The sequence below is a fragment of the Danio rerio genome, chromosome 13 (assembly GCF_049306965.1).
Source record: "Danio rerio strain Tuebingen ecotype United States chromosome 13, GRCz12tu, whole genome shotgun sequence".
NCBI classification, from domain to species: domain Eukaryota; kingdom Metazoa; phylum Chordata; class Actinopteri; order Cypriniformes; family Danionidae; genus Danio; species Danio rerio.
This window is the reverse complement of record NC_133188.1, coordinates 30,224,011-30,248,765: the sequence shown is the minus strand read 5'-3', so window position 1 is coordinate 30,248,765 and position 24,755 is coordinate 30,224,011. Positions and strand designations below refer to the sequence as shown.

The 24,755-nt window shown below is 35.3% G+C and overlaps 1 protein-coding gene across 3 annotated transcripts in view; it reads left to right on the top strand.

Moving 5' to 3' along the window:
• ccdc85a (coiled-coil domain containing 85A) overlaps positions 1–23,914 on the top strand; it is a 39,001-nt gene extending 15,087 nt beyond the window's left edge. For 2 of the 3 annotated variants that reach the window (NR_135163.1, NM_001320191.1), the window contains exons 3-4: positions 20,921–20,978; positions 22,560–22,925. Coding sequence is in view for 2 of the 3 variants with exons in the window: in NM_001320191.1 (NP_001307120.1) it covers positions 20,921–20,978; positions 22,560–22,575 (74 nt within the window). In the remaining variant the exon portion in view is untranslated. Of the gene's footprint in view, positions 1–20,920; positions 20,979–22,559 lie in introns of all 3 variants that reach the window. The other variant, XM_009307276.5, reaches the window with a different exon arrangement.
• Positions 23,915–24,755: the final 841 nt, after the last annotated feature.

Genomic DNA, 24,755 nt, shown 5'->3' with positions numbered 1-24,755 from the left:
TGAGAGACGATGTTAAAAATCTTATTAACCCAGTCAATGCATCTCCTGACGTGGAAAGCTTTTTGATTTTTTTAATTTATCTTATTAGCCAGCTACATGCTGAATATCTATACAGTGTCTCTCTGTATTAGCCATTTTTCACTACTCACTTATTAAATCATGCTTATTTTTTTAGCCAGTGTCACAATGTTGGCAACTCTGTCTTTACTGATGCTCAGAAGGGGCGATAGTAGTGTGATACATTACTGGACAAGAGCATGCAATACTAGACTTCTTAGCTATACACTTAAAGCTAAGCGCTAAGAGTGAAAACATAGCAATACACTAAAATATTCTGTTCGATTTTAACATGTCAAACAAATCTCCAGCAACATTAGGCCCTTTCTCATCGACTCTGGGCTTATAAGCTCAGGTAAGATATGCAGTATTACAGGCTTGCTAGCAACTGTTCAGAACTGTGACATGAAATAGAGAACAAAATGAAAGTTTGAACCTAAAATGACACTTTTACATGTATGCTACTCTTAGCATTTGTAGCAGCTACATTAGTTAGCATACTCATGCTTATTTTGACGAAATATGCTGTCAAATACACTAGATTTTAATAATGTTGGCTACCGTCAATTCCAAACAATTCGGACTATCACAGTGATCTAGCTTGTTTTACTTAGCATGAGGTTTTTTGTACTGTTTTATGGGCAGGAAGTGACTGCTGTGCTACACAAATGAAAAGTGTGAGATGGATTGAGAGAGAGAGAATCAGACAGAGGAGGATGGGGAAGAGAGGTGAAACTCTTTTTCGTGGTGAAAGCGCTGAACTTTTGCTCTTGGCTCGAACAGCCGGGTCACATTTCTAGCCATAGGCAGAAAAAGACTGTAGGACACTCATGTATCAGCATCAGAAAGCAGCATGCTGTGCTTTCTGACCAACTTTAAACCTTTTCAGTCTCATTGAGATCGAACCTTTCTTCCTTAAGGTTGACTGGGTAAAATCAGAAGAATAATGTAACCTTTATTTATTCCAGAAAAAGAATAAGAAATGCTTTTATTTGTAGTGATTGAAAGTCAGGATTCTTCGACCAAATATTTCTGAAAGTAAAACACTGGTATTTTGTTGTCTAAAATTAATATAACCATGTTGGAAAATACACACACATAAACTCATATACAGTTGATACAGTTGAAATCAGAATTATTAGCCCCCCATTGATTTAAAAAAAAAAATTATATATATATATATATATATATATATATATATATATATACATATTTCCCAAATGTATCTAATAAAATTTTTTGAACTGTCATCGTGGCAAAGATAAAATAAATCAGTTATTAGAAATGAGGTATTAAAACTATTATGTTTAGAAATGTGTTGAAAAAAATCTTCTCTCCGTTACACAGAAATCGGGGGAAAACATAAATAGGGGCGCTAATAATTCTAACTTCAACTGTACATACATTTATAACTATAGCCAAGGTCTTTTGGTGTTATTTAAGGTCTCTGTGCTCGATATGACGCACAGGGTGCAATTCATCTCACTTTGTTAGTCATATTATGCAACTATCTTACATTATGAGTGCAAAGTTACAGAATGCATTTTCTTTTTATTCTTCTTCTTCTGCCACACTGCAGTGTGACAAGGCTGTTTCCCCTCTTTAAAAAGCCACTCAGATGAAATCAATCACTGTGATTCTACTACTTTTTTGAGTGGGCAGCTATTTACACAAGTGCACACACATGCAATTCACAGTAATAGAAACAGTGGAAGCTAGTTTAGGCACAGAAACAACACTCAGCTCACACAGCTCAGAGGCACAGTAAGCAGGCAGACCCTCGATTTCCATTTCTCCATCCACACAGAAAAACAATAAAAGAAGCTTTAGACGAGATGAAATCAGGCAACAGGGCCAGGTAATTGGTAAGGCCATCAAAATTAATGAAATTTAAATGCAGATGAGAGAGGTAATAGTCAGGGAGGAAGCTTAAACCATGCAGTGCTCTCTGTGGGAGGAGGGCAGCATGCAGGCAGCAAACTGTGGGTATTTATGGACTCCCTTCAGCATAAACAGTGCTATTGCGCTCTTTATAAATCATCTGAATGCATGACCTGACATGCATTTTGAAATTCATAATGTGCTGATGGAGTTTGGAAAATACAGCCACACTAAATGACCCCTTTTTCAATTTATGCTCATAAATATTTCATCATATGAGGGAATTACAATCTTCAGAACCAGTGGAGGAGATGGATGGATGGGGATATACATACAAAACAGTGGCGTGTGAGAAGGGTAATTCAAACTATGTTCTAAAACTAGAGTGGTGCCTACAGATGCCACGCTCTGTACAAGTGGAGTCCCAAAAGGCACTGTGGCAAGCCAAATTCAACATGGCTGATGATGCAATAGATTTTTTTTTCTAAATAAATAACTTTATCATTCACTACTTGCTAAATACAAATAGTGTGTGCTGTCGTCGTGTGTATGTGTGTATACTCAGCAAAATACTTTTCTCATGATTTGCTTTTTCTTGAGGTAAATATAACAATTTATATCACATATTTACACAAAGGATGTTTCATTGATGTTGTTTCATGGTTAAAACTTCATTCCAGTGAAGTGAGAGTATTCAGGATGTTGTACTTTTTTTCGACATATCTTCTAATGTTCAATCATGTTTTATCTTACTACAACAATAGTAAATTGCTTTCATGCTTGATCTCCACTGCACTCAGTCTCTCACTGATGGATACCACAGGTTCTGCTTTCAATAACTGCAGATTAATCAATATAGAAATGGGATTGGGTGGCAATTTTGTTACTATAAAAATACTATGACATGCATGGCTATTGACTACCATTGATTGTTTGTTTTCATGTGACAAAAGACTAGGTCACACTTTATTTTGATGGTTCGTTTGTTGAGTTAAAGTTACATTGCAACTAATTCTCATTAGATTATAAGTAGACATTTAGGTTGGGGTTAGGGTTAGTGTAAGTTGACATGCAGTTGCAAAGTTTCTTATAGGCAGTTAAATGTCTGTTGAAGGAGCAGTATCAACAAACAATAAGCAGACAGTCTACTAATACTCAAATGGAGCAGCAAAATAAAGTGTTACCAAAGCCTTTATACAAGTGCTCAAAAATGTTATTATTTTTGGAAACATAAGATTTAAAGCAGGCGACATGGTGGCTCAGTGGTTGCCTCACAGCAAGAAGGTTGCTGGTTTGAGTTCTTCGGTTTCCCCCACAGACCAAAGACATGCGCTATAGGTGACTTGAATAAACTAAATTTGTCTGTAGTGTATGTGTGTGTGTGTGTATGGATGTTTCCCAGTACTGGGTTGCAGCTGGAAGCAGTGTGCGGATTACACACTGACAATCGGGGGGGTCAACTTTTTTGATTAGGTTGTGTAAAACATGCATCAGTCATGTATGTATTTATTGTTAATTAGATCTAGTTTATTAATACAACATATTTAAGTTTTAATTTTTTTGAGGGATATTTATTGTATTTTAACCTACAGTATCCTCTGATTAGCCCTTTCAGATATTTCTGTAGGTCAAACTACACAAACTCCATCTAATTTGACTTTACTTTCAGGCTACATGTAGAAACAAACACCTATTTTATGAGGACAAGTCTTGTGAATACTTCTGATGTTCATCAGTGCTCTAGATCTGCCAGTTTCATATTTTTGTCTGGCATAGACTAATTGATGTGATTTTGCTTTCACAAAGGTATAAACTGTTATGGGGTGGTCAAATCTATGATTGTTTTAATTCTTGACTGTTAAAAAATGTTAAAGAATTTAAGTCTTTAATTATTTAAAAACAGTTTAGAGTGAACTATTTCTCAGTATTAAATAGCTGACCCTCATACATCTTGTTTTCACATCCTTCAGGGTATCAAGCGTTAATTAGGGGGTCAATCCCCGCTAAACCTCCCTGTAATTGTTAGACGTTCATTCCACTGTGGTGACCCCTGAAGAATATAAAGACTAAGCTGAATGAAAATGAATGAAGATTATAAGACACAAAAAGTGGAAATATGGGACAATCCCTGGGGAAAATAAACAGAATTTATGGTCACCCTAGTTAAAATCCAGTTGCTATTATACCTATTCTTTCCAAACCAGTGCCTTGTTAGGTTTAATGATGGTTACAAAGCAGTAGAGAACTCGTCTGAAGGCTGCAGCGTGAAGCGTTTGAAGGGTGCAGTTGTGCAGTGATAAAAGCATTCCTGTAATACACCTGCAATTTTAGTACTGTCCTTTGGCCTGTGACACAACAATAGCAAACAAGTACTGTACTGTCTGTTTTGTAGTTGTACACTTTAACCACACATTCAACTTTAAATTGGATGGCCTTTCGTACACTGTCTTCTTAAAAAAACTTGCTGAAATCAACTAAAACATATGCAAGAACCCCCCTCTAAAATGAGTTTAGAGACCAGAAAAGCACTTTCAGCAGATGTACAGTATTATCCCAGCCTGATCTCACGAGAAAACGTAAGTATTTTACGTTTTGCCAGTTTAGTGGCTAATTCGTATGAATTCGTACGATTTCAGTCGTACGAAATGATACGAATTTAAAAAGGAGGCGTTGCACCTAACCCCACCCCTAAGCCCAACCGTCATTGGGGGATAAGCAAATTGTACTAAATTGTACGAATTAGATCGTACGAATTCATACGAATTAGCCACTAAATGAAAAAGTTACGAATTGCCGTGAGATTGTGTTGATTATCCTGGAATATGTTTCATGAATAATAAGAAATCTTGCACGCTTCACATGTGAAAGAAGTTAGAAAACATGTAATTTCAGTTGCTTCTCATTTCTCTGAGGCAGTTCGTGGCTATTTATAGGATTGACAGAAGTGTTATTGTGTATGTATGTTTGTTATCTTCTCAGTCGTCACAGGACTTTAAGTAATTATAAACATGCCAGAACACCCAAGGTGAAATCACAAGCTGTTCAACCCATCTTCATTATTTTTTGTTTATTCCATGCGCACAGGTAAGATGTTGTACATGCGTAAAGACAAACAAAAGTACTGCCATCATTTAAGGCCTATTCACATCACACTGACAGGTGCAGAGAATCACCAGATTGCATTATGTGTCACTTGTCAAGCATTCCTCAATCCACCAAGCACTGATTCAGCATGTTCAGGAAACAAACTATCAAAACAAGGCAAAAACAAGCTTTAAAAAATGCCAACAGACACGAATAGGGAAACACACCAACAAAATCCAACAGTCTGTCAGCATTTGCCAATTAAATGTTTCAAACAAATTAACGAAAATGACTAAAACATCTGGATTAAGTCCACATGAAGTTGGTAATGTACAGAAATATTGTGGACCAGCACAAATATGTGGACATTTTGATCTGAAATTACATACTTTGGTTTATGTGTGGTTGATGAAAAACAGGATGAGTTCAGAATTCAAAAGGTAGTCAATACTAGAATAATTCCACAGTGTAAATAAACTGTGTAAAAACAGTGTAAATATAGTTATTACACAAATTTTCCATAATTGAATACATTAAATTAAATTAAAATCACATCCAAAATTACTATAATGTTTTTATTGGCTATGTAATAATTCTTCAAAATAAGTAACTTTTTGAGAGCATGTAATTTCGTGAGTTTACCATTGTTGTTTTGTTTGTCAAGTATAGTACATGTAAATGGTATGAGACCAAACGCAATGTGCATGGCAGCAACACAATTTTTTTTGTTGAGTTTACACACTGAGATAATGGTATTGTTTTTAAAAACTTTATTTTTAAAACCCTCTTTTTTATAAGTTAAAATTTACAGGTCGAAAATATGCCATTAGAGTGTATATGAATGGACAAAATTATTATAAACGAAACATAAAACATAGCTTTAATGATTGATGACATAATAACAAAATTTAGGATGAACAACCATTTGATATTCATTCTATCCTTTCCTCGGAAGATCAGATTAGCTAATACGCTCTCATATTGTTCCCACAAAAGCCCTGAGAAGCTGAAATGCTTCAGTTTGATTTCAGAGTGCCTCTGAATAACCGTAAAAGCCATTGTGAAAATGAAGCACTTGAACACACGGAGAACATAGTCGTCTTGTGTGTTTTTAGACTGTGCAGATGGTCTTGAGTTACAGACTCTTGGGTTTTAAGTTATCCGAGGTGTCATTTTTTTTAAGTACAGTATGTGCTTAAGCTCTATGGGGACACACATAGCGTTTATGGAAAGTCTGAAGTGCTGCTGTGTTTTGGGATGAACACTGGGAACGCTTCAGGGAAATTGCTTGTAGAAGCTGGGTCAGTAGAGCAGCCCACCCTCCATCAATGCGTGAGTGTATATGTCAGAAAATACATCAGTTTTCTTATTAACACTTGTGTTTTACCGCTCATACTTTGCTTTGCCAAATGTAGTGCAATCTTAGGCTATAAAAATGGATTTTTCACCTATGAGAAAAGGATCTCCTCAGGGAAGAGGTGCTTGTTAGTAGAGTGTGTTCCTGTGTAGTGTAGAGACAGATTGTCTTCACTCTTAATAGTGGTTATTGTTTCATTTACGCCTAGGGAAAGTACATTGCTTAAACTATTTGAGCTCCACAATGTTTTAAATTGTGACTTAATCTCTTAACTGACCTGATTTTCTGCATGGCTTTCTTTTGTTTCATACACCATGATGGCACAAACACTATGGAGGGCATCGCGATATAGCAAAACAGTCACGCAGATGTGCTTACAAAAATAGTCATCTTTTGCCTGTAGGAAATTGATGAGGTCAACAAGGTCTGGATTTCAGATTTATTTGCAAAGAAGCTCATTAAGGGTTGACCTTGTCCACTGGGGAGTATAGGATGGCCGGAGGATCTCGGCTGAGGTGGGAAGTTGTGGCTCATTGTCATTCATTCCTCGTAAGGGCAGCAGGGAGCACAGTGCGTTTAAGGATAGCGATCAGGCTTTTCTCCCAGAACATTCTGTTAAGTAGGCCAATGGGCTATTCCTCCTCCTCTCATTAGCTTTTCACTTTGAAGTCAATCTCCTCCCATTATGTTTTGTTTAAGAGCGTTTAAAGCATTAATATTTATATTCTCCTTTAGCCTGATTCTGAGCTACTGACCAATTTCACAGCAAAAAAAAAAGAAAGAAAAAAAGATCCTTCTTTACAAAGTGTTACCTTTGCACTTTTAAAAATAAAGATTCTGCAAGGACACATTTTTTGGAGATTCACTAAAGTAGTTTTTTGTTTTTAGCAAACATTGTAATGTGATGTGAATTTATATAGGACATTTATTGTGTGCCATACATCTAAAGCGCTTTACAATTGTGCAAGGGGGTCTCTCCACACCACCACAAGTGTGCAGCATCCACCTGGATATTGCAATGGCAGCCACAAGACTGTGTCACCAGTGTGCTTATCACACCTCAGCTGAAGGTAAAAAGGAGAGACACTGATAGACCAAATTCAGTTAATAGGGATGATTGGGAGGCCCTGATGGGTAAGGGCCGATGGAGGGGATTTGGCCTGGATACCAGGGTTACAGCTCTACTCTTAACGAACAGTGTTATTGGATTTTTAATGACCACAGAGAGCCAGGACTCCGGTTTAACTTCTCATTCAAGAGACATTCTCACTGACAGTATAGTGTCCACATCACTTTTGTGCAGCCCATTCTGGCCTCACTAACATCGCTTCCAACAGCAACCAAGTTTTTGGTTGAGTTTGCATGTTCTCCCCATGTTGGTGTGGGTTTCCTCCGTGTGCTCTGGTTTCCCCCACAAGTCCTAAAACATGACGTGTAGGTAAACTGGGAAAGCTTAAATTGTCTGTAGAGTATGTATGGGAATGAGAATGAATTGGTGTTTTCCAGAGAGTTGTGGTTCGAAGGGCATCCGCTGCATAAAACATGCTGGATAATTTGGCGGTTTATTACGCTGTGGCGAGCCCTTATTAATAAAGGGACTAAGCCAAAAAATAAAAATAAATGAATGAAATCATCACTAATCACTAATCATCGACTAAATATTAAATATTATAAAATGTCAATTTTTACACCATAATTTTTGCTCTGTAGTGCTGATTTTAGGCATAAAATGTCCCTTTTTAGTTTAATTATTAAAGGTGTCATAGAATAAAAATCTGCATATACTTATGCATAGGTAAATAGTTAATGGTAATGACACACCTTAGGCCTTAAAAACGATTGTTTTCTCATTCTCAGCCAAGCCTTGTGAGTGTAGAATGCAGTTAAAAAACAAACCAATCCATAAGCCCTGATTGTGATGTTCTAAATCAGGGTTTTTTAAAGTCTAAGACAGTAGGCCTCCCTTTTGACACAACTTATCCATTGGCGCCCCCCTCCTCCCAAACACGCGCACACACAAAAATTCTGGAGGTTTTCCTGCTACCTCATCATGCTTGGTTTCAAGGTGTCGCCAAAGTTTAGCGGGTCTCATGCTGTCATTAGCCAAAATATCTTGACAAACCACACATAAAGGTCGTGGTTCATCAGCTGGTCCTGTCCACGTAAATCCTAAACTCAAATACTGATCATCATATCGTCGTCTTTTGGGTTTAAGCCCTGAACTTGAAGGCTTTGAATCGGGGGGTCTCAGAAACCGATCCATTGTATTATCAGCATGATTAGCAGGCTTGCCAAACAGAAGCGAATTCACAGCTATGGCCTTCTGGGTAAAAAAGGTTTTCTTATTTTTGACGTATTATTTTTTTTTAGCTTTGTTTAAATAAAACGTTTAAAAATATTTAAAAAACATATAATTAAACTTAATAATTATATTTTTATTATATAATATTTTTTTCCCGCGCCTCCCCTGACATGCTCTGGCGCCCCCCAGGGGAGGCGCGCCTCACACTTTGGAAACCCCTGTTCTACATATAGTAGTATTGTTAATACAGTATGTCGGCCCCACCAGCGTTTGATTGGCCATAATGTTTTAAAGTGAAATTACAACAATTACCATTTTTACTATAACACAGCTTATTACATTTCCTATTTATGTGGAAGTCTTATTTTGTAAACTGGACAATGTTTTTGAAGTCCCCATGAAGATGCAACTGTTATTTTTTTCGTATAGCGATGCAATTGCATCGTATAGCGATGCAATTCCTATGGGTATGGCTTATTTTTTGTACTGATTGCATGTAGTAAAGTAGGCAATTCATTCAGAAAGTTCGGGAAAAGGGTTTGGGGAGAGCTATTACAACCTAACAGACTCCTCAACATTTCTGTTTGTTGTCAAAACTGACAGTTGGAGCAGCGCGGTTAAATATGTTAGCCATGACCAATTCATACAATATGTGTAGTTGTGTGACAACTTGACTATAAAAATTTTGGAAAAGTAGGAGTTTGAGAAAACAGATTCTCAGATTCTTCAGCGGCATCCCGAAAAGGCATAAGGTCTGTTTAACCACATCTTTTGTTAGTTTAACGTGTATCTTTTGAAATTTGCCACATGTTTATAATTAGGCAACAAATTCTTGAAAACTTTTAAACTCCTAATGTGTACTGAGCGTTTTTCTCCGTAACAGTGACTCTAAACATCAGTATGCATATTATAGCATTTTAAACAATTAGCTTCAATATTGTACTCAAATATATCTGTAGCCATAAGCACTGCAGTGCAATACAGTAACTGATGCATCAATTATCTGAATATGCACATCAAACAAGTAAAAATAACTGAATCCTAAGTGTTGTATTGGTTTTGTCATCCTTCATCCATGAAATTTAGCCCTGGGCCTAACGGATTCAAGAGACAGCCCTAAATATATTGATACATTTGTTCTAAAAGTTACCTTGGGCTATTTTTTGGATCACAGCTTTTCTGTAGGATAACAATACAGCACATAATATGCAGAAATCTGTGTGTGTGGAAATTTCAGATGAGTCAAACTCTTTGAGCTTTCGTGTTGTAATTGCTGTATGGTCTCCACGAAAAGTCTTTTCCATATTTGGTAATGATGACAGTAGTTTTCTCTTGAGTGTGCGTGAGTTCTTTGAACAACAGAATAGCTTGTCTCTTCTGAGGACATCAAAGGCAGTCGCTCCTCTTTTCAGTTCCATTTTATCATCTCTCCATTCAACCACCAACAAACAGGCCAAAGGTCCAATGGACTGATGCGAAACATATTGTTCCAGTATGCTTATTGACTCACAAGGCTACTTTATCTGTTCTGACACCGCTCAGCTTTCATTCACTGATCTGAAATGGTTAGTCTTCACTTTGACAGCAGAGATAATAAGACGCTATTTAAACCAGTGGATTTTGGTTTTGAAATGATGTTTTATTATGAAAGCATTCCTTGTTCAGAATGACATTTTATTGCGTTTATTTGTTTACACTTTAAAGTAGGGCTGCACAATATATTGTTTCAGCATTGATATTGTGTGTCCACAATAGTCCCAGATAACATATAAATGTGGGCCACTTTAGGCAGTTATGCGGCACTGGTGGCATTCCTTTGGCCCAGACAAAAGGACTGTGAGCCTGACGTGGCCCACCTGTACATTGACAAAAGGGGGAGCCAAAGATTCAAATTCATATATGTGCCATTTAAGGCAAAGATTTGGCACTAATGGCAAAATGTAATCTGAATGTGAGCCTAATGTAGCCCATGTGGAAAATGATAATTTTGGCCCAAATGACAGAGGACAAATGTGGGCGACAGTTGGTAAAAATGTGGCACAGTTATTAAGGGTAATCTGGGTCTAAACCTAAAGTGGCTCACACGTGTAAGTGCCAATGTGGCCCAGTTATCTTAAGACATATGTGGGCCACTTTTGGCAAATGTGGCCCAGTTTTTTTAAAACCTATGTGGACCACATAGACTAAAGTCACCATCATGGAGAAAAGTGTTTGCTTTAGTTGGGCTCATAGCCCTGAACCTGTTATTATAAATTTTCTTTTGGGCTGCTGTAACTTTTAAGAACTTTGCTTGAAAAGTTTGTATTTGTAATATATATCGCAGAAAATCTAACAACTGCAATGTCAGATTTTATTGTGCAGCCCTACTATAAAGCCTAAAATGCATGATATGCCACCATTCACATTCATTTGGGCATCTGCATATTTGCCCTAGTACAGTATCTTTACAGTATTCGCAGTCTTTTGATTGTGTAATGGTCTTATGAGGGGGGCTTGACGAATCAGGGAGGGATATATAATAGTCCTGATGACCATTCAGAAAATGACTGTGGATAGCTGTGCCTTTTTTTTTCAAAGTTTGCATTTCGGTCTAGTGTTATTAGACCCTAAAAATGGGGTCTTCAACTTTTCCAAAATGCTAGTAAAGTAGTGTGATTGTCAGGTGTAAATGTAAAAAATCTTAGAGGTGTCATTCACACTAATGTGTTTTCATTAAAAAAATTCATTAGTGTAGATGACACCTAAGCCTTTGGTCCAACCAATATGATGCTTGAGAGAACACAAATACACTCACGGGTCACTTTATTAGGTAAACCTGTCCAACTGCTAATAAACGCAAATTTCTTATCAGCCAATCAAATGGCAACCACTCAATGCATTTAGGCATGTAGACATGGTCAAGATGATCTGTATTTTAGAAACTGCTAATCTACTGGAATTTCTACGCACAACCATCTCTAGGGTTTACAGAGCTGATAGAAAGGCAACATTACAGTAATTTGTTTCAAATAAGGTATGCAGAAGAGCATCTCTGAACACACAACACATTAAAGACCTCGAGGCAGATGGGCAACAGCAGCAGAAGAATACAACGGGTGCCACTCCTGTCAGCTAAGAACAGAAACTAAGGCATCAATTGGACAAGAGAAGACTGGAAAAAATGTTCCCTGGTCTGATAAGTCTTGATTTGTGCTCCGACATTCGGATGATAGGGTCAGAGTTTGGCAGCAACAATATGAAAGCATTGATCCTTCCTGTCTTGTATTAACAGTTCAGGCTGGTGGAGGTGGTGTAATGTGTGGGGGATATTTTGTTGCCACACTTTGGGCCAATTAGTACCAATTGAGCATTGTGTCAATGTCACAACGTACCTGAGTATTGTTGCTGACTAGGTCCATCTCTTTATGACCAAAGTGTACCCATCTTCTGATGGCTTCTTCCAGCAGGATAACGCGCCATGTCATAAAGCGTGAATCCCGTCACACTGGTTTCTTGAACATGACAATCAGTTCACTGTACTCAAATGGCCTCCACAATCACCAGACTCAATCCAATAGAGCACATTTGGGATGTGGTGGAAGGTTTGCATAATGGATGTGCAGCTGACAAATCTGCAGCAACTGCGTGATGCTTTTAAGTCAACATGGACCAAAATCTCTGAAGAATATTTTCTGAACCTTGTTAAATCTATGCCACGAAAAATTAAGGCAATTCTGAAGGCAAAAGGGCGTCTAACCCGGTACTAGTAAGGTGTACCTAATAAAGTGGCCAGTGAGTGTAAATTTTGTTAAAGTGAAACTAAAACTGGTGACATATATGAGAAATGCCAGCAAAATACACACGCCTCATGACAATACCTTTACTTTTTGGCTAAATTATATAAATTTATATGATTTTTTTGGATGATATACACACACCAGTGATGTTAACTAACCAGTGATGTTAACTAACTAGCTATGTTAACTTCTTATTTTAAATCATGCATTTTCATAGAAATTAGATCATGCAAGTTCAACTCTATTAGCCACTAATTCCCCAAAATGTATAATTATTACATGGGATCAAGGAGATCACTTAGATTTAAAAAAATGTGTGCAAGCTTTACACAAGTTTACCTTCCGTTATATTATTTGTAATTTACAAGTCGCTTTGGATTGTCTGACGAAAGAAAACACAACTTGCATATCAGCCTGAAATTCAATCAAGTACCTGTATGTCCCCTTGTTCTTTTTAAGAGACTGAAAGGTATTGATTTGTGCTTGGTGCTGTGCTTCTCACAGGAATATTCATTCCACTCTCATTTTAAACCGAAGGGCCAGACAGCGGTGTGAACTAGCGCAGATGATGAGAGACTTAGAGAGAAGGCTGATGGGATTGTTTAATGAGAGGCCCAGCCACTGACCTTGTGAAGGGCGGCGGGGAAGCCCAGTACTGACTGATTACAGCAGAGACAAAGGTAGAAAACAGGAGGAAGGGATAACTTAAGAAGTGGGTTGTTTGCAGAGGAAGATGACAATATCAGCCTCTTTTCTGCTCATCAACATGCATGTACTGTACAACGATGCACTCATAGGACACAGAGCCTGAATAAGAGTGTCCAGTCTGTATCCAGTCTGTATCTCCTGCTGGATCACACCTGCTCCTTACATGTTAATGAAGATTCTACTGCAGTGCTGCTCAGACACTTCCAATACATTCTCAGAACAACACCGCACTGCTGATTACTGCGCTCACAGAGCCATTGTATTGAAATTCCTCTTATTCCTCTGGATTGTGCTTTATCTCTCTGCAATTTTCTGCAGCTAATTCAGCACAGACCACTTAACTGTCCCTTTTTAGTTTTGGCCACCGTGGAATTTAAAGCATATGACAAATATGTGATTTCAAACTATTTCTGCAGGACAAAAATAACAAAAATTTAAAGAATTGCACTGTAAACATCCAACATTTACCAGTTTCTTCTATTTTATGATTTTTATTTTATTTAGAGCTTTCAAACTGCATTAGGACTATGAATAATGTTACAACATCTATCTATCTATCTATCTGTCTGTCTGTCTGTCTGTCCGTTCGTCCATCTATTTATATGTCTGTCTGTCTGTCTGTCTGTCTGTCTGTCTGTCTGTCTGTCTGTCTGTCTGTCTGTCTGTCTGTCTGTCTATCTATCTATCTATCTATCTATCTATCTATCTATCTATCTATCTATCTATCTATCTATCTATCTATCTATCTATCTATCTATCTATATCCGTATCTATCTGTCCGCCCTTCCATCCATACATCAAAAATAAAAAGTCTGTGTAAATAAATGACATGCAGTTTTCAAAAATATTGCAATTTAAGTTCCAAACACTTATCCATTTACAGTTTTTTTAGTCGCTTTGGTGCGTTTCTCACAACACTAGTGCATTTCTGCACAACAGTTAATGCATTTCTCAAATCTATTGGTACAAACTGCAAAACCTAGTTAATAACCTGCAAAACCGCGTCACATGCTCAAAATGAATAGTTCATTCCTCAAAAGCAAGTATTCATGTCAATCAAAGTGTCAGTGTCATCAAAATCAAAAGTCCTGACACCATTGTTTATGAACAAAATAGTCAAATGGCTTTGTCATGTTTTCATTATGACAGTTTATTATGAACATCAGTACATGTTCAGTAAATTTTTTCAATGCAATAAAGTCAGATTTTGGTGACACTTCCTGAAAATGCTCAAGACAGCACTATATACTATTTGCACAGCCATTTGAAAACTACAGTAAAGTTAGACATCACTGCATTTAGTGAGCTATCTGAGTACAAGACACTGAATATGTATGTTTCACATTTGTACTGAATTTGCTTTTTGCAATTCTAATGTATTCACAGCATTGGCAAAAAAATACAGTTTTTCTCTGTGGCTTTGGTGCGTTTCTCACAACACCAGTGCATTTCTGCACAACAGTTGATGCAGTTCTCAAAACAATTAGTACAAACTGCAAAACCTAGCTGATAACCTGTAAAAGCGCGTCACATGCTCAAAATGGATAGTTCATTCCTCAAAAGCAAATATTCATGTCAATGAAAGTGTCAGTGTCATCAAAATGAAAAGTCCTGACACCATTGTTTATGAACAAGATAGTCAAATGGCTTTGTCATGTGTTCATTATGACAGTTTACTCTGGACATTTTTTCAATGCAAAAAAATCCGATGTCAGATATTGGTGCCAATATACCCCCAAAAAGTACCAAATATTTAACCCAACTGCTGAGTTATTGATAAATAACCAAATAAAGGTTAACCTAACAAAGCAAATCTGCTAGTGTTGCATGCCTCTATTACATGTATTTAAACCTTAAAATAAACCTTATTTAGTATATAAGTTTACATGTATGTATAAATGGTAAAAAAAAAATAAAAAAAAACTAATTTCTTAATATGCATTGCTTCTTTATCTAATTTCTCACAGTGTCTAAAATAGATATTATGATATTATGATATATAATGATCTGATCCCTTTAAACCCAGCCTTTCGAAGAGCTTCTCTTGTTGGTTAGATCTGTTGTGATTGGTCTACTGCTTAATGCCAGAATGTCAGTGACATGACCAGGATTGATGGCATTAGTTTTACCATATCAATTTGTCTTCCTCTGCAATTGCACTTTCATTCTCAACTCCAAAGGGTTTCCATGCACAGAATGACAGTTAAAAAATGTATGACCTGCTAGAAAGTCCATATAGCCTTTTTCGCTGCATGGAGTACTTCAAAAGAATATAATTTTCGCCTAGTTTGTGACAACAAAGCATATTAGCTCAGAGAGAAAAGAAGGTCAGTCGATGCTATACAGTATTTCCGTATACTGTGGATGTTTTTCTCATGTAGATAATAGAACAAAAGTTTAAAGGATATTTTTGAGACACTTAATTTATGCAGATTCAAAGCCTTTAAGCTAATCTACTATAAAAAAAACTTCTTTATTTTTTGCTTTCTTGAAAAGCAAAATGCTAATGTAGTCCATAAACAACCACCGTCCTCAAAAACACATTTTAGTTTATTTAACTCCCAATGCCTTAATTGTGGAACAGGGTCACAAACAAGCTAAAAAGGCAGTTCTGTCAATAAAACTCAATGCAGCCTAAGGAGGAGTTTCTACTCCAAACACATTAAACTCAAGTGTATGCTTTCATGTTTTATGGAATTTCTTCCTAAAACCTTTCACAGCTCCAAGCTATACTTCTGTTATTATAGACATAATATTTTATATTGACAAATAACATTTGCGCCAAGTAAAGGCAGAGACAGTTTGAACTCAGGGGTGTTTATTAAAGATATTGACAAATGCAACATGTACAGAAGCGGGTCAGAGGTGTAAGCACCTTCATTCATCTCCTGCACTGCTGTTCTACTCCCTTTCGCACCATTATAATGTTATTACTTTACACTGATGGAGCTCTGCAAAACTATTATAGGCTTTAAATAGATGAGGTGTTTTCATCACGTAAAGGTTTTGAGTAGCAGTACTATGTTTAAACATAATTTTTGCACATAAAGTCATCTTTCTGCTGTAAAACAATCTATGTTCTCAGTTTATTCCTAAATACATACTTATTTCAGTCCTCCATGTTCTAGATGATCACATTAAAGGTCTATAATATTAAATTGAACTGAAAGCTGGATTTTTGAGCCACTGGTTGCTTCTTGTTTGATTATGCTTATTGATTTTTTTACTGCTAGCTTGGAAAGATTTTATGTTTATAGTTATGGTTATGGCTTCCTAGCAAAAAAGAAAAAAAAAAGAAAAAAAAGAGGAAATGATATACACCATTTTAAAGTGAGTATACAGCACATATAGCTCGGAGAACAAAATAATGAAAGAACAATGTTTTCATAAACACTCAAAAAATGCTACTGTATGACCTAAATTTTAGTTAAACACTGATTGAAAATAATGGTTAAGCTACATAGTTAAACTGTATATTTACACTAATAACCATTTAATTATTCTTTATTTTTGAATTTTCTGCAACAACAACAACAACAAAACATATTGTTTGTAACTTTGTTAATGTATGTTCAAATGGTGCAGCTATTCCCAGTCATTCCTAAATATATCCCAATTGTCAAACAATCTAAATTCAATCTACCATTCTAAATATAATAGTCAATATAAAAAGGGGGGAAAAAATTACAGTGCTCTGATTTTGCTTAATGTTCACAATAACATGCTAGTAAACAAAATATAATAAAATATCTATAAATACATATATATGCTTTTTATTTTAATATGGTATGAATTGGGAGTAATCTAAAAGAGAGAGCACATTCACTGTAAAAAATATATATATCCGTAAATTAGCAGTTTTCAGTATTTTTTTATTATCTTTTTATTTTTTCCCATTTATTTGTGCTTTTGAACTGCATCATGACACCTTGATCTTTCTTTCAACATCAATTAACCTTAAAAAGTTTGAAAAAGTGACTTTTATTAACATTTTTAATAGTTTAAAGTGATATATTGTCTGGGTTGGTTTTTTATTTTACGGTACAAAAACCTTGTAATAAACTTCCAGCTGCAACCCATCTCTGGGCAACATCCATACACACTCATTCACATTCATACACTATTGACAATTAAGCCTACCCAATTCACCTGTACCGCATGTCTTTGGACTGTGTAGGGGAAAGCGGAGCACACGGAGGAACCCTTGCGAATGTGGGGAGAACATGCAAACTCCACACAGAAACGCCAACTGACCCAGCCGAGGCTCGAACCAGCGACCTTCTTGCTGAGAACTATCTACTGCGCCAGTGTGTCGTCTATTTTTCTATATATTACATCTTATTAATTATATTAATTTAAACTACTAAAATTTCAAAAGCAGTCACTTTGTTAAACTTTAGAGTTGAATTTTAACATTAAAAGTTAATGTAGCAGAGATTAAGGTCCAATAATGCAATTCACAAATGTAAATAACCATAATAACCTGTGAATCACAAAATATGGAAACTGTTTTTATTTTTTACAATGTATAAAAATGATAAACCTAGATTACATTACTAGCTAGAATTTTTAAATGATTCGAGGGGTCTGTAATCTGTAGCAGACTACAACTTCTAGGTAATCTACCTAGTGCTGTAGATAGATGGATGGATGGATGAATGTGACTCTGTTGCAGATGATATCTCATGGGACGCATGTTTCCTGGGCTTTATAGTGACATATTACTGTAATAAGCCTTCAGCAAGGATAATCAATAGAGAAACAAATTGCTTTTTGGTTTGGCTCTGAAGAAGCTCAACCTATTTTAATGCATGAAGTCTGTATCTGAATAAGGATACTTTAATGTACCTTGAGGCTTTGTGTGTAAGTTGTGTGTTTCTGTGTGAGAGCGCACTTGTGTGTGTGAGCGAGCACATGAGGGACAGAGAGTGTCGCTGCAGAAGTGACACTTGACTTAGACAGAAGGTACTTTTCATCAGACACTCAGGGTCACACCTCCCGCTGCTGCAATCACACTGTACGTAACACACATTACAGCAGGTTTTTCTCTCTATCTCTCTCATGCCTTTCTCTACCCCTTGCTTTTTAAGATTGGTCAGTGAAGGTCTGCTTGTAAACAGAAGAATAATAACAAGACAATGACATGTATATTTCACATCCTCATTTATTTCTGAAAAATAGTTGACTAATCACTTTCTCAACTACATATATTGTTACAGCAATGCATTAAATTTTTTGCATTCAGCTATTTATGTAATCCAAAGTGACTATTTAAACTAGAGGGTTGATTATTCTGTAACCTCTGCATCAATACTAAATCAATATCTTAGACAAAAAACAAACAGCCTTGGTCAGCTGATTGAAGATAACAAGGACTGCTAAAGCATTCAATCAAAACATTTTCATGGACATCAATATTAGTGAGTTAACATGATTGAAAACGTGTAAGCAATGATTTTTGTTAACCTCAATCCTGAGTTATACTCGAGTCATGCTTAATTTTTTTCAATCATACTCAAGTTTTTTTTTTTTGCAACACTTCACACTGATTTAAATTTATTATCTTCCTATTTCTTAAGATCTTAGGTGACTGAAATATTAGTCAATTAATAAATATCCGTTTAAATTATATTTATCTGTTTTGTCCAAATGCACCCAATATATTATTTTATGTTCACTGACAAATGGATAAAAATATTCATTTTCAAAATGGGGTGTACTTATTTCTGCCGAGCACTGTATAAAATAAAGGAAGAGCATTAAAGGGATATTTTCACAAGGAACTCATGTCCTATTCAGAACATGGTAAATAATTACTGTAAACAGTCTTTATTGAAATGCATATATTTTCAGATTTATTTTTTAAAGAAAGTTAGTACATACATTAATACATTAATGTGGCTATATTTTTAGTTGTTTGCATTAATCTGCTTTTTTTAATCCACGTTGACTATTTGAACAAGTGGGTGAATTGATAGTAAACTTTGGCTTTGGTAGAATACCTGTTCCTGGAACCGCAGCATCAATACTAAATCAATATCTCTAGGCAACAAACAAACATCCTTGGCCAACTGATCGAATGAAACTATAGGAGCATCAAAGCATTCAATAATTCAATGTCAATGCTAGTAATTCAGGATTAGTCTTGTGGTGTTATAGTGTTGTTCAGTTCCCACTAACCCGTGTTGCTGTTCTTAATAATAAAAGCTAAAAAAGGCTGTGTCCGAAAGCTCTAAAATGTTACCTTCAGAGGCATTAAGGCATGTTTGTATATAAATTCTTCTTCACTTCCTTTCTTTAGAGATACTATACTTTCCTCTGAGCAAATTTTAAAGGGAATAAATTTACCTTTGTGCGATCCTTTTCATATATATATATATATATATATATATATATATATATATATATATATATATATATATATATATATATATATATATATGTGTGTGTGTGTGTGTGTGTGTGCGTGCGTGTACGCCATGAAATCTGTTAAAAGAATATCGAAGGCACTCTCTGATCATGAACTGTAAATATTGAGAACAAATGTACATACAATGTAAAAATTATCAAGTGAAACTAAACAATATACAATCAGAAAGCAAGACAGATGACAGAAGCATAACAAACACAGTTATGGTGAAGCGCAGAAAAATAGATTTAAATAGCAGAGATGTAGCAACAGCACAAATGTATGTTCATTCATTTTTTCTCATTTCTTTAATCATCCACCATGTTTATTATCATCTCAGTTATGCGAGCATTCAAACACATGAATTTCACTTGATGGTTGTGATAAAAAAATAAAAAATACATCAAAAATGCAGATGTGTATGATGTCAAAACCTTGACGTCTATTTGACATCCACACACTGATGCCCTTTTGACCACCAAAATAATGAAACAAAATTAATATAAGTGTTATTCATCTGAAAGCTTAAATTTCAAATGACATAATTAACAGTAACGGTAATTTAACCGTCAAAAAACACGTTAAAAAAATCTAAAATATCTTACATGATTTTGAAGTTACTTATTGCTGTACTTCAAGGTAACTAATATTAAATCTAATAGCATTTTTGATTAGTTTTTTTAATATTGTTTTTACATCATGGTAATCGCTGGGGTGTTTTCATCCACACTCTGACTGAAAATCTGTTGGCGTGTGGTGTGCTGTCTTTGTCACATTGTGGCTCACTACACCATATATGAGCAAAATGGTGAATATATGTTTCAGCCTGAATCATTTAGAAACCATGAACAACTGTTATTTTTTAAATAGTTCAAATGGTTTGTCAAAGGATCTGACTCAAAAGAATGATTTGTTTATACCCATCGTCATTGTTATAATCAGCCTTGCTTATTATTCAGAACTGCAATATTTTGCTATATTTAAATAATTGATTTTTTGCCTTTTACAAAAAAATATCTGGGTGCTGCCCATTTAATCAAACAGAACAAGTGTAAAGACAATATGTTGCAGAAAATTATAGGTTGTTTCTTCTTGCCATTTACACAAAAAGGCTGAGTTAAACGGTGCTTGGGGTAAATTAGCCAGTCTACAAACAAGTGCATAATTACAATGATCTCTAAATCAGTGAGTCAGCCCACTTTTTTTGAGGAACTCAGTGTAGCCTGGAAAGACATGTATTTGTGTGCTGTTATTAAATGAGCTGTTATTTTGATAATAGCATATTTAAAGATCAATATTAAATGGATCACCTAAAAACGTGCCTAATGTGTTGTTTTCCTCTGCAGCTCTGATATCTGCTGGCTGTTGCACCAGCGCCTGTAGAAGTGTCAAGCTTTGGGACAGGTAAACCGCACTTCTTTAGTGTACAGCATGCATGTTATTTATGCATGAATCAACTCAAAATAGGATTCACATGCTTTTTTTGTGGCAAATTTGGTTTATTTATTTGGCAAGGACAAATTAAAGTGGTGATTAGAGTAATCTCAAGTTACAGTAAAGGTATTCACAATGTACAGAAAATACTCTTATATGGTTTCAAATGAAAGAAATTTGAAATAAAAAAAAAATCTTGACTTTGATCAATATCATTAAAAATGTTGTTGTATTCATGCGTTGATGCAAATGTATTATTTAATCTGTTTTCAAGAGTTCACACTTAGCTGATGATTGAATATAAAGCTTGTTTGGTATGCTGTCCCAGGAGAGAGCCCTGAGCTCATAAGATCCTCGAGCCCAGGGCTCCCTCCCATTTGCAAGCCGAGAGGGGAGTTTGAGCTCAGGTAGATCTTGAGAACTCTCCTGCTGTAGTAGTTAATTAACAGATAGTGATTGCTCTTAAGAAATAACTACTTACTAGGAGCATGTCTGGTGCCGATTTGGATTAGTCAATTAACTTAAGTTGCATGTTTTTGGACGGTGGGAGGAAACCAGGAAACCTGGGGGAAACCCACGTGAACACGGGGAGAACGTGTAAACACCACACAGAAACGTCAGCTGGCTTGGTAAGGACTGGAACAAGTTCTTGCTGTAAGGCAACAGTGCTAACTACTGGGCCACCATGCCACCCATCTAGGAAAGGAGGAGGAGTAGGGGTGGAAGGAGGGATGCTTCAAAACGAAGAAGGCTGTTACATGGAACTTAGGGTATTTATAGTGGCTTAGGAATCGTCTGATTGGTGAATCATAAATTTGATAATGTGGGACCAGCCACAAGCAATCATAAGCATGTGATCCTCTCGAAATTAGCTTATAAATAAAATTCACAAGTAATTTTTTTTTACAAAATATATAAAAAGATTATCCAATTTGCACACCAAAATCCAAAATACTTTACTGTCTCTGTTTAACACATCCAATTAATTAATCTAACAAAACATCTTTTAGTTACTTTTTTAAAAACCGACTTATACTGTAAAAGTAAAAATATATAAACTATTTTAGTCAGCAAAATGTATTTAAAATTGCCTATTATTATTATTATTATTATTTAATCAAATTGTACTTATAATTTAAATCTATTTACATTAGGTTTTTAAATGTGTCATTATTTTTATATGTATTTGATGTTTTTGGATAATTACTTCATTTGAATTTTTTGTACAAATTAATTTATTATTTTAATTATTTTCTACTAAATTTTATTGTAATGTGTTTTGGTTTAATATTAGTTTATTTAAATGAATTTTTTAGACTAGTAAGTACCTTTAAACAAATTTATTTTCTTCTTACATACTGTAAATTCTACAGTTTTTTAAACTTTCTTCAAATATTTTCAACAGGCTCCCTAGCTCTCACTTTTGGGCCCCAGCTTGAATACTTCCATAAATAAATCTGTAGTACAGTGAAAGAATCTTCGATACAAATATGTGAACATATAGAAAACATTGTATTTCACTCTAATCCACTGCTTATTTTTCCTGTACAGTTTTGATACCTCCTGACCAATGCCTTGACCGGATCCAGCGGTGGGACTGTGGCCCTGAAAGAGGATCCCTGTTGCTTTAATATGACTTGCACTGACAGAAATGAAGGGCGAAGATGGAAAAGTGTGATTGAAAGACAAGAACTTCTAGCAGCAGCCAGTGTCTCTCGTCGCCCTCCATCAACATGCTGGTTCCTGCTGGTCTCCTAAAACAACTTACAGCCCTGCACAAACCCAGGCCTGGGGGAGGAATTCCTTCTGATTTCAAAAGCTGGAACATGATTGCCAAAAGGATTTCTCACATGGGAGATTAAAACATCTCTCTTTTGCCAACAAAATAGACCTACCTCCTTTGAATGAAAGCAGACGAAAAAAAAAAAAGGTTGAAACAGGACTGAGAGGCTGACACCCATTTTGTTTACAGTTGCCACAAAACATATACTGTACAATCAGTCCGCACTGCAAAAAAAATCGTAATAATTTTTTACTGTTTTCTGGTAAAATAAAAAAATAAAAAAACAAACCTAAATATCCTTAAAATATACAAACATACAATTACATGGACCAGTGTTTCTCAACCACGTTCCTGGAGGACCACCAGCTCTGCAAATTTTCCATTACTCCTTAACCATTCACACCTCATTCAGATCATCAGCTCATTAGCAGTGACTGAAAGACCTGTAATGGGTGTAACAGACAAAGGAGAACTCCGAAACATGAAGTGTTGGTGGTCCTCCAGGAACGTGGTTGAGAAACACTAACATAGACTACCTGAAACATCTCAATTTACTAGATTTACAAAATTTAATAAAGATGTTAAAATTGAACAACAAATTAGATTACAATAAACACCATTGTAAGGTATAAGACAATATTAAGCGATTTTACACCTAAAAAGGAACACTCACCATTCATTCATCATTTATTTGTTCCAAAGCTGTGTTTCTTTCTTTACTTAAACAAAATAAGATATTCTGGAGAATTTTTGTAAGCAAATTATATGTTTGAATCTAAAGAGGGGAAAAATGTATGTGGAAAATAGGAATATCCCACACAATTTCAGTGCAATTTGTAACTTTTTGATTATTGGCTAATTCGTATTTATTGGTTGATCCCTTTTGTAGTTTTTAGTAGATCTCCCAATAAAATGTAAGTTTAAAAAAAATGAAATTCTATCAAATCAATAAAATTAGCCACTTTTCTGACAATATGTAAAATGGTTATATTTCCTTATTGAATCAAGTTATATTTATTTTTTATTTAATAATAAAAAAATAAAAATAAACCATTGTTTCTATTAAAGGAGCCACCCCCACCCCACAGATAATCACATCCTGGTAAATATCACAATATTTATCAAATAATAAAAAAGAAAAATGGAATTTGCTACAGTAGGGGAAGCTACGATGTAAACAAAATACTGGTTGCTCTAAATTTTTAAGCTGAATCAAATGAACCTTGTGAGTCATTGGAATTAATAATATATTTCCAATGTAATAATATGTTTACAATATTAACTGACAAAACATTTTGCGTAACTTATACAATTAAGTTAGATCATGATTAACTTGACAATTAACAAAAAACATATGGCTAATTGATCACATACTTTTCACAGTGTACTGTGGACTTTTTTTTGCTTATGTAAAAAAATTAGTTGCACCTTAGAAGATGAAGATCTGGCTCGTCATGGTTCATAATACTGAACCTCTTTAGCATTTTAAAATGACCAAAACAACATTTCAGAAGTTGTTTAAGGTCGTCAGTCCGCTGGTTTGTCCATTAATGCCATCCCATTACAGACAGAAAAAGCTCTTTTTGTTATCATATGGTCTGTCAAAACAAAATCACATAAAATTTATTCAGTAAATATGTTTCCATTGTAGTTTGTGCACATTTTTTCTTATTGGATTTAAAAGGTTACCCTACTAATTTTTTTATTCTTAACTTTTCCATTAACCGTTTTTTTCTCAATATTCAAAAATGTGCATAAAAATACTTCCATAGTATATGGAAGTACTCTCAACTCTCTGCTTACAAGTATTCTTTAAAATATCTTCAATTTTAACAATTTGATGACAAATGGTGAACTAATTAAAAATTTTGCCAGAACAATTCCTATAAACAGTTAACCTTTAAGGATGTTTCAATATTTTTTTTACTAAAGAGCAAACTGACAAAAACAGAGATCAACAAAAT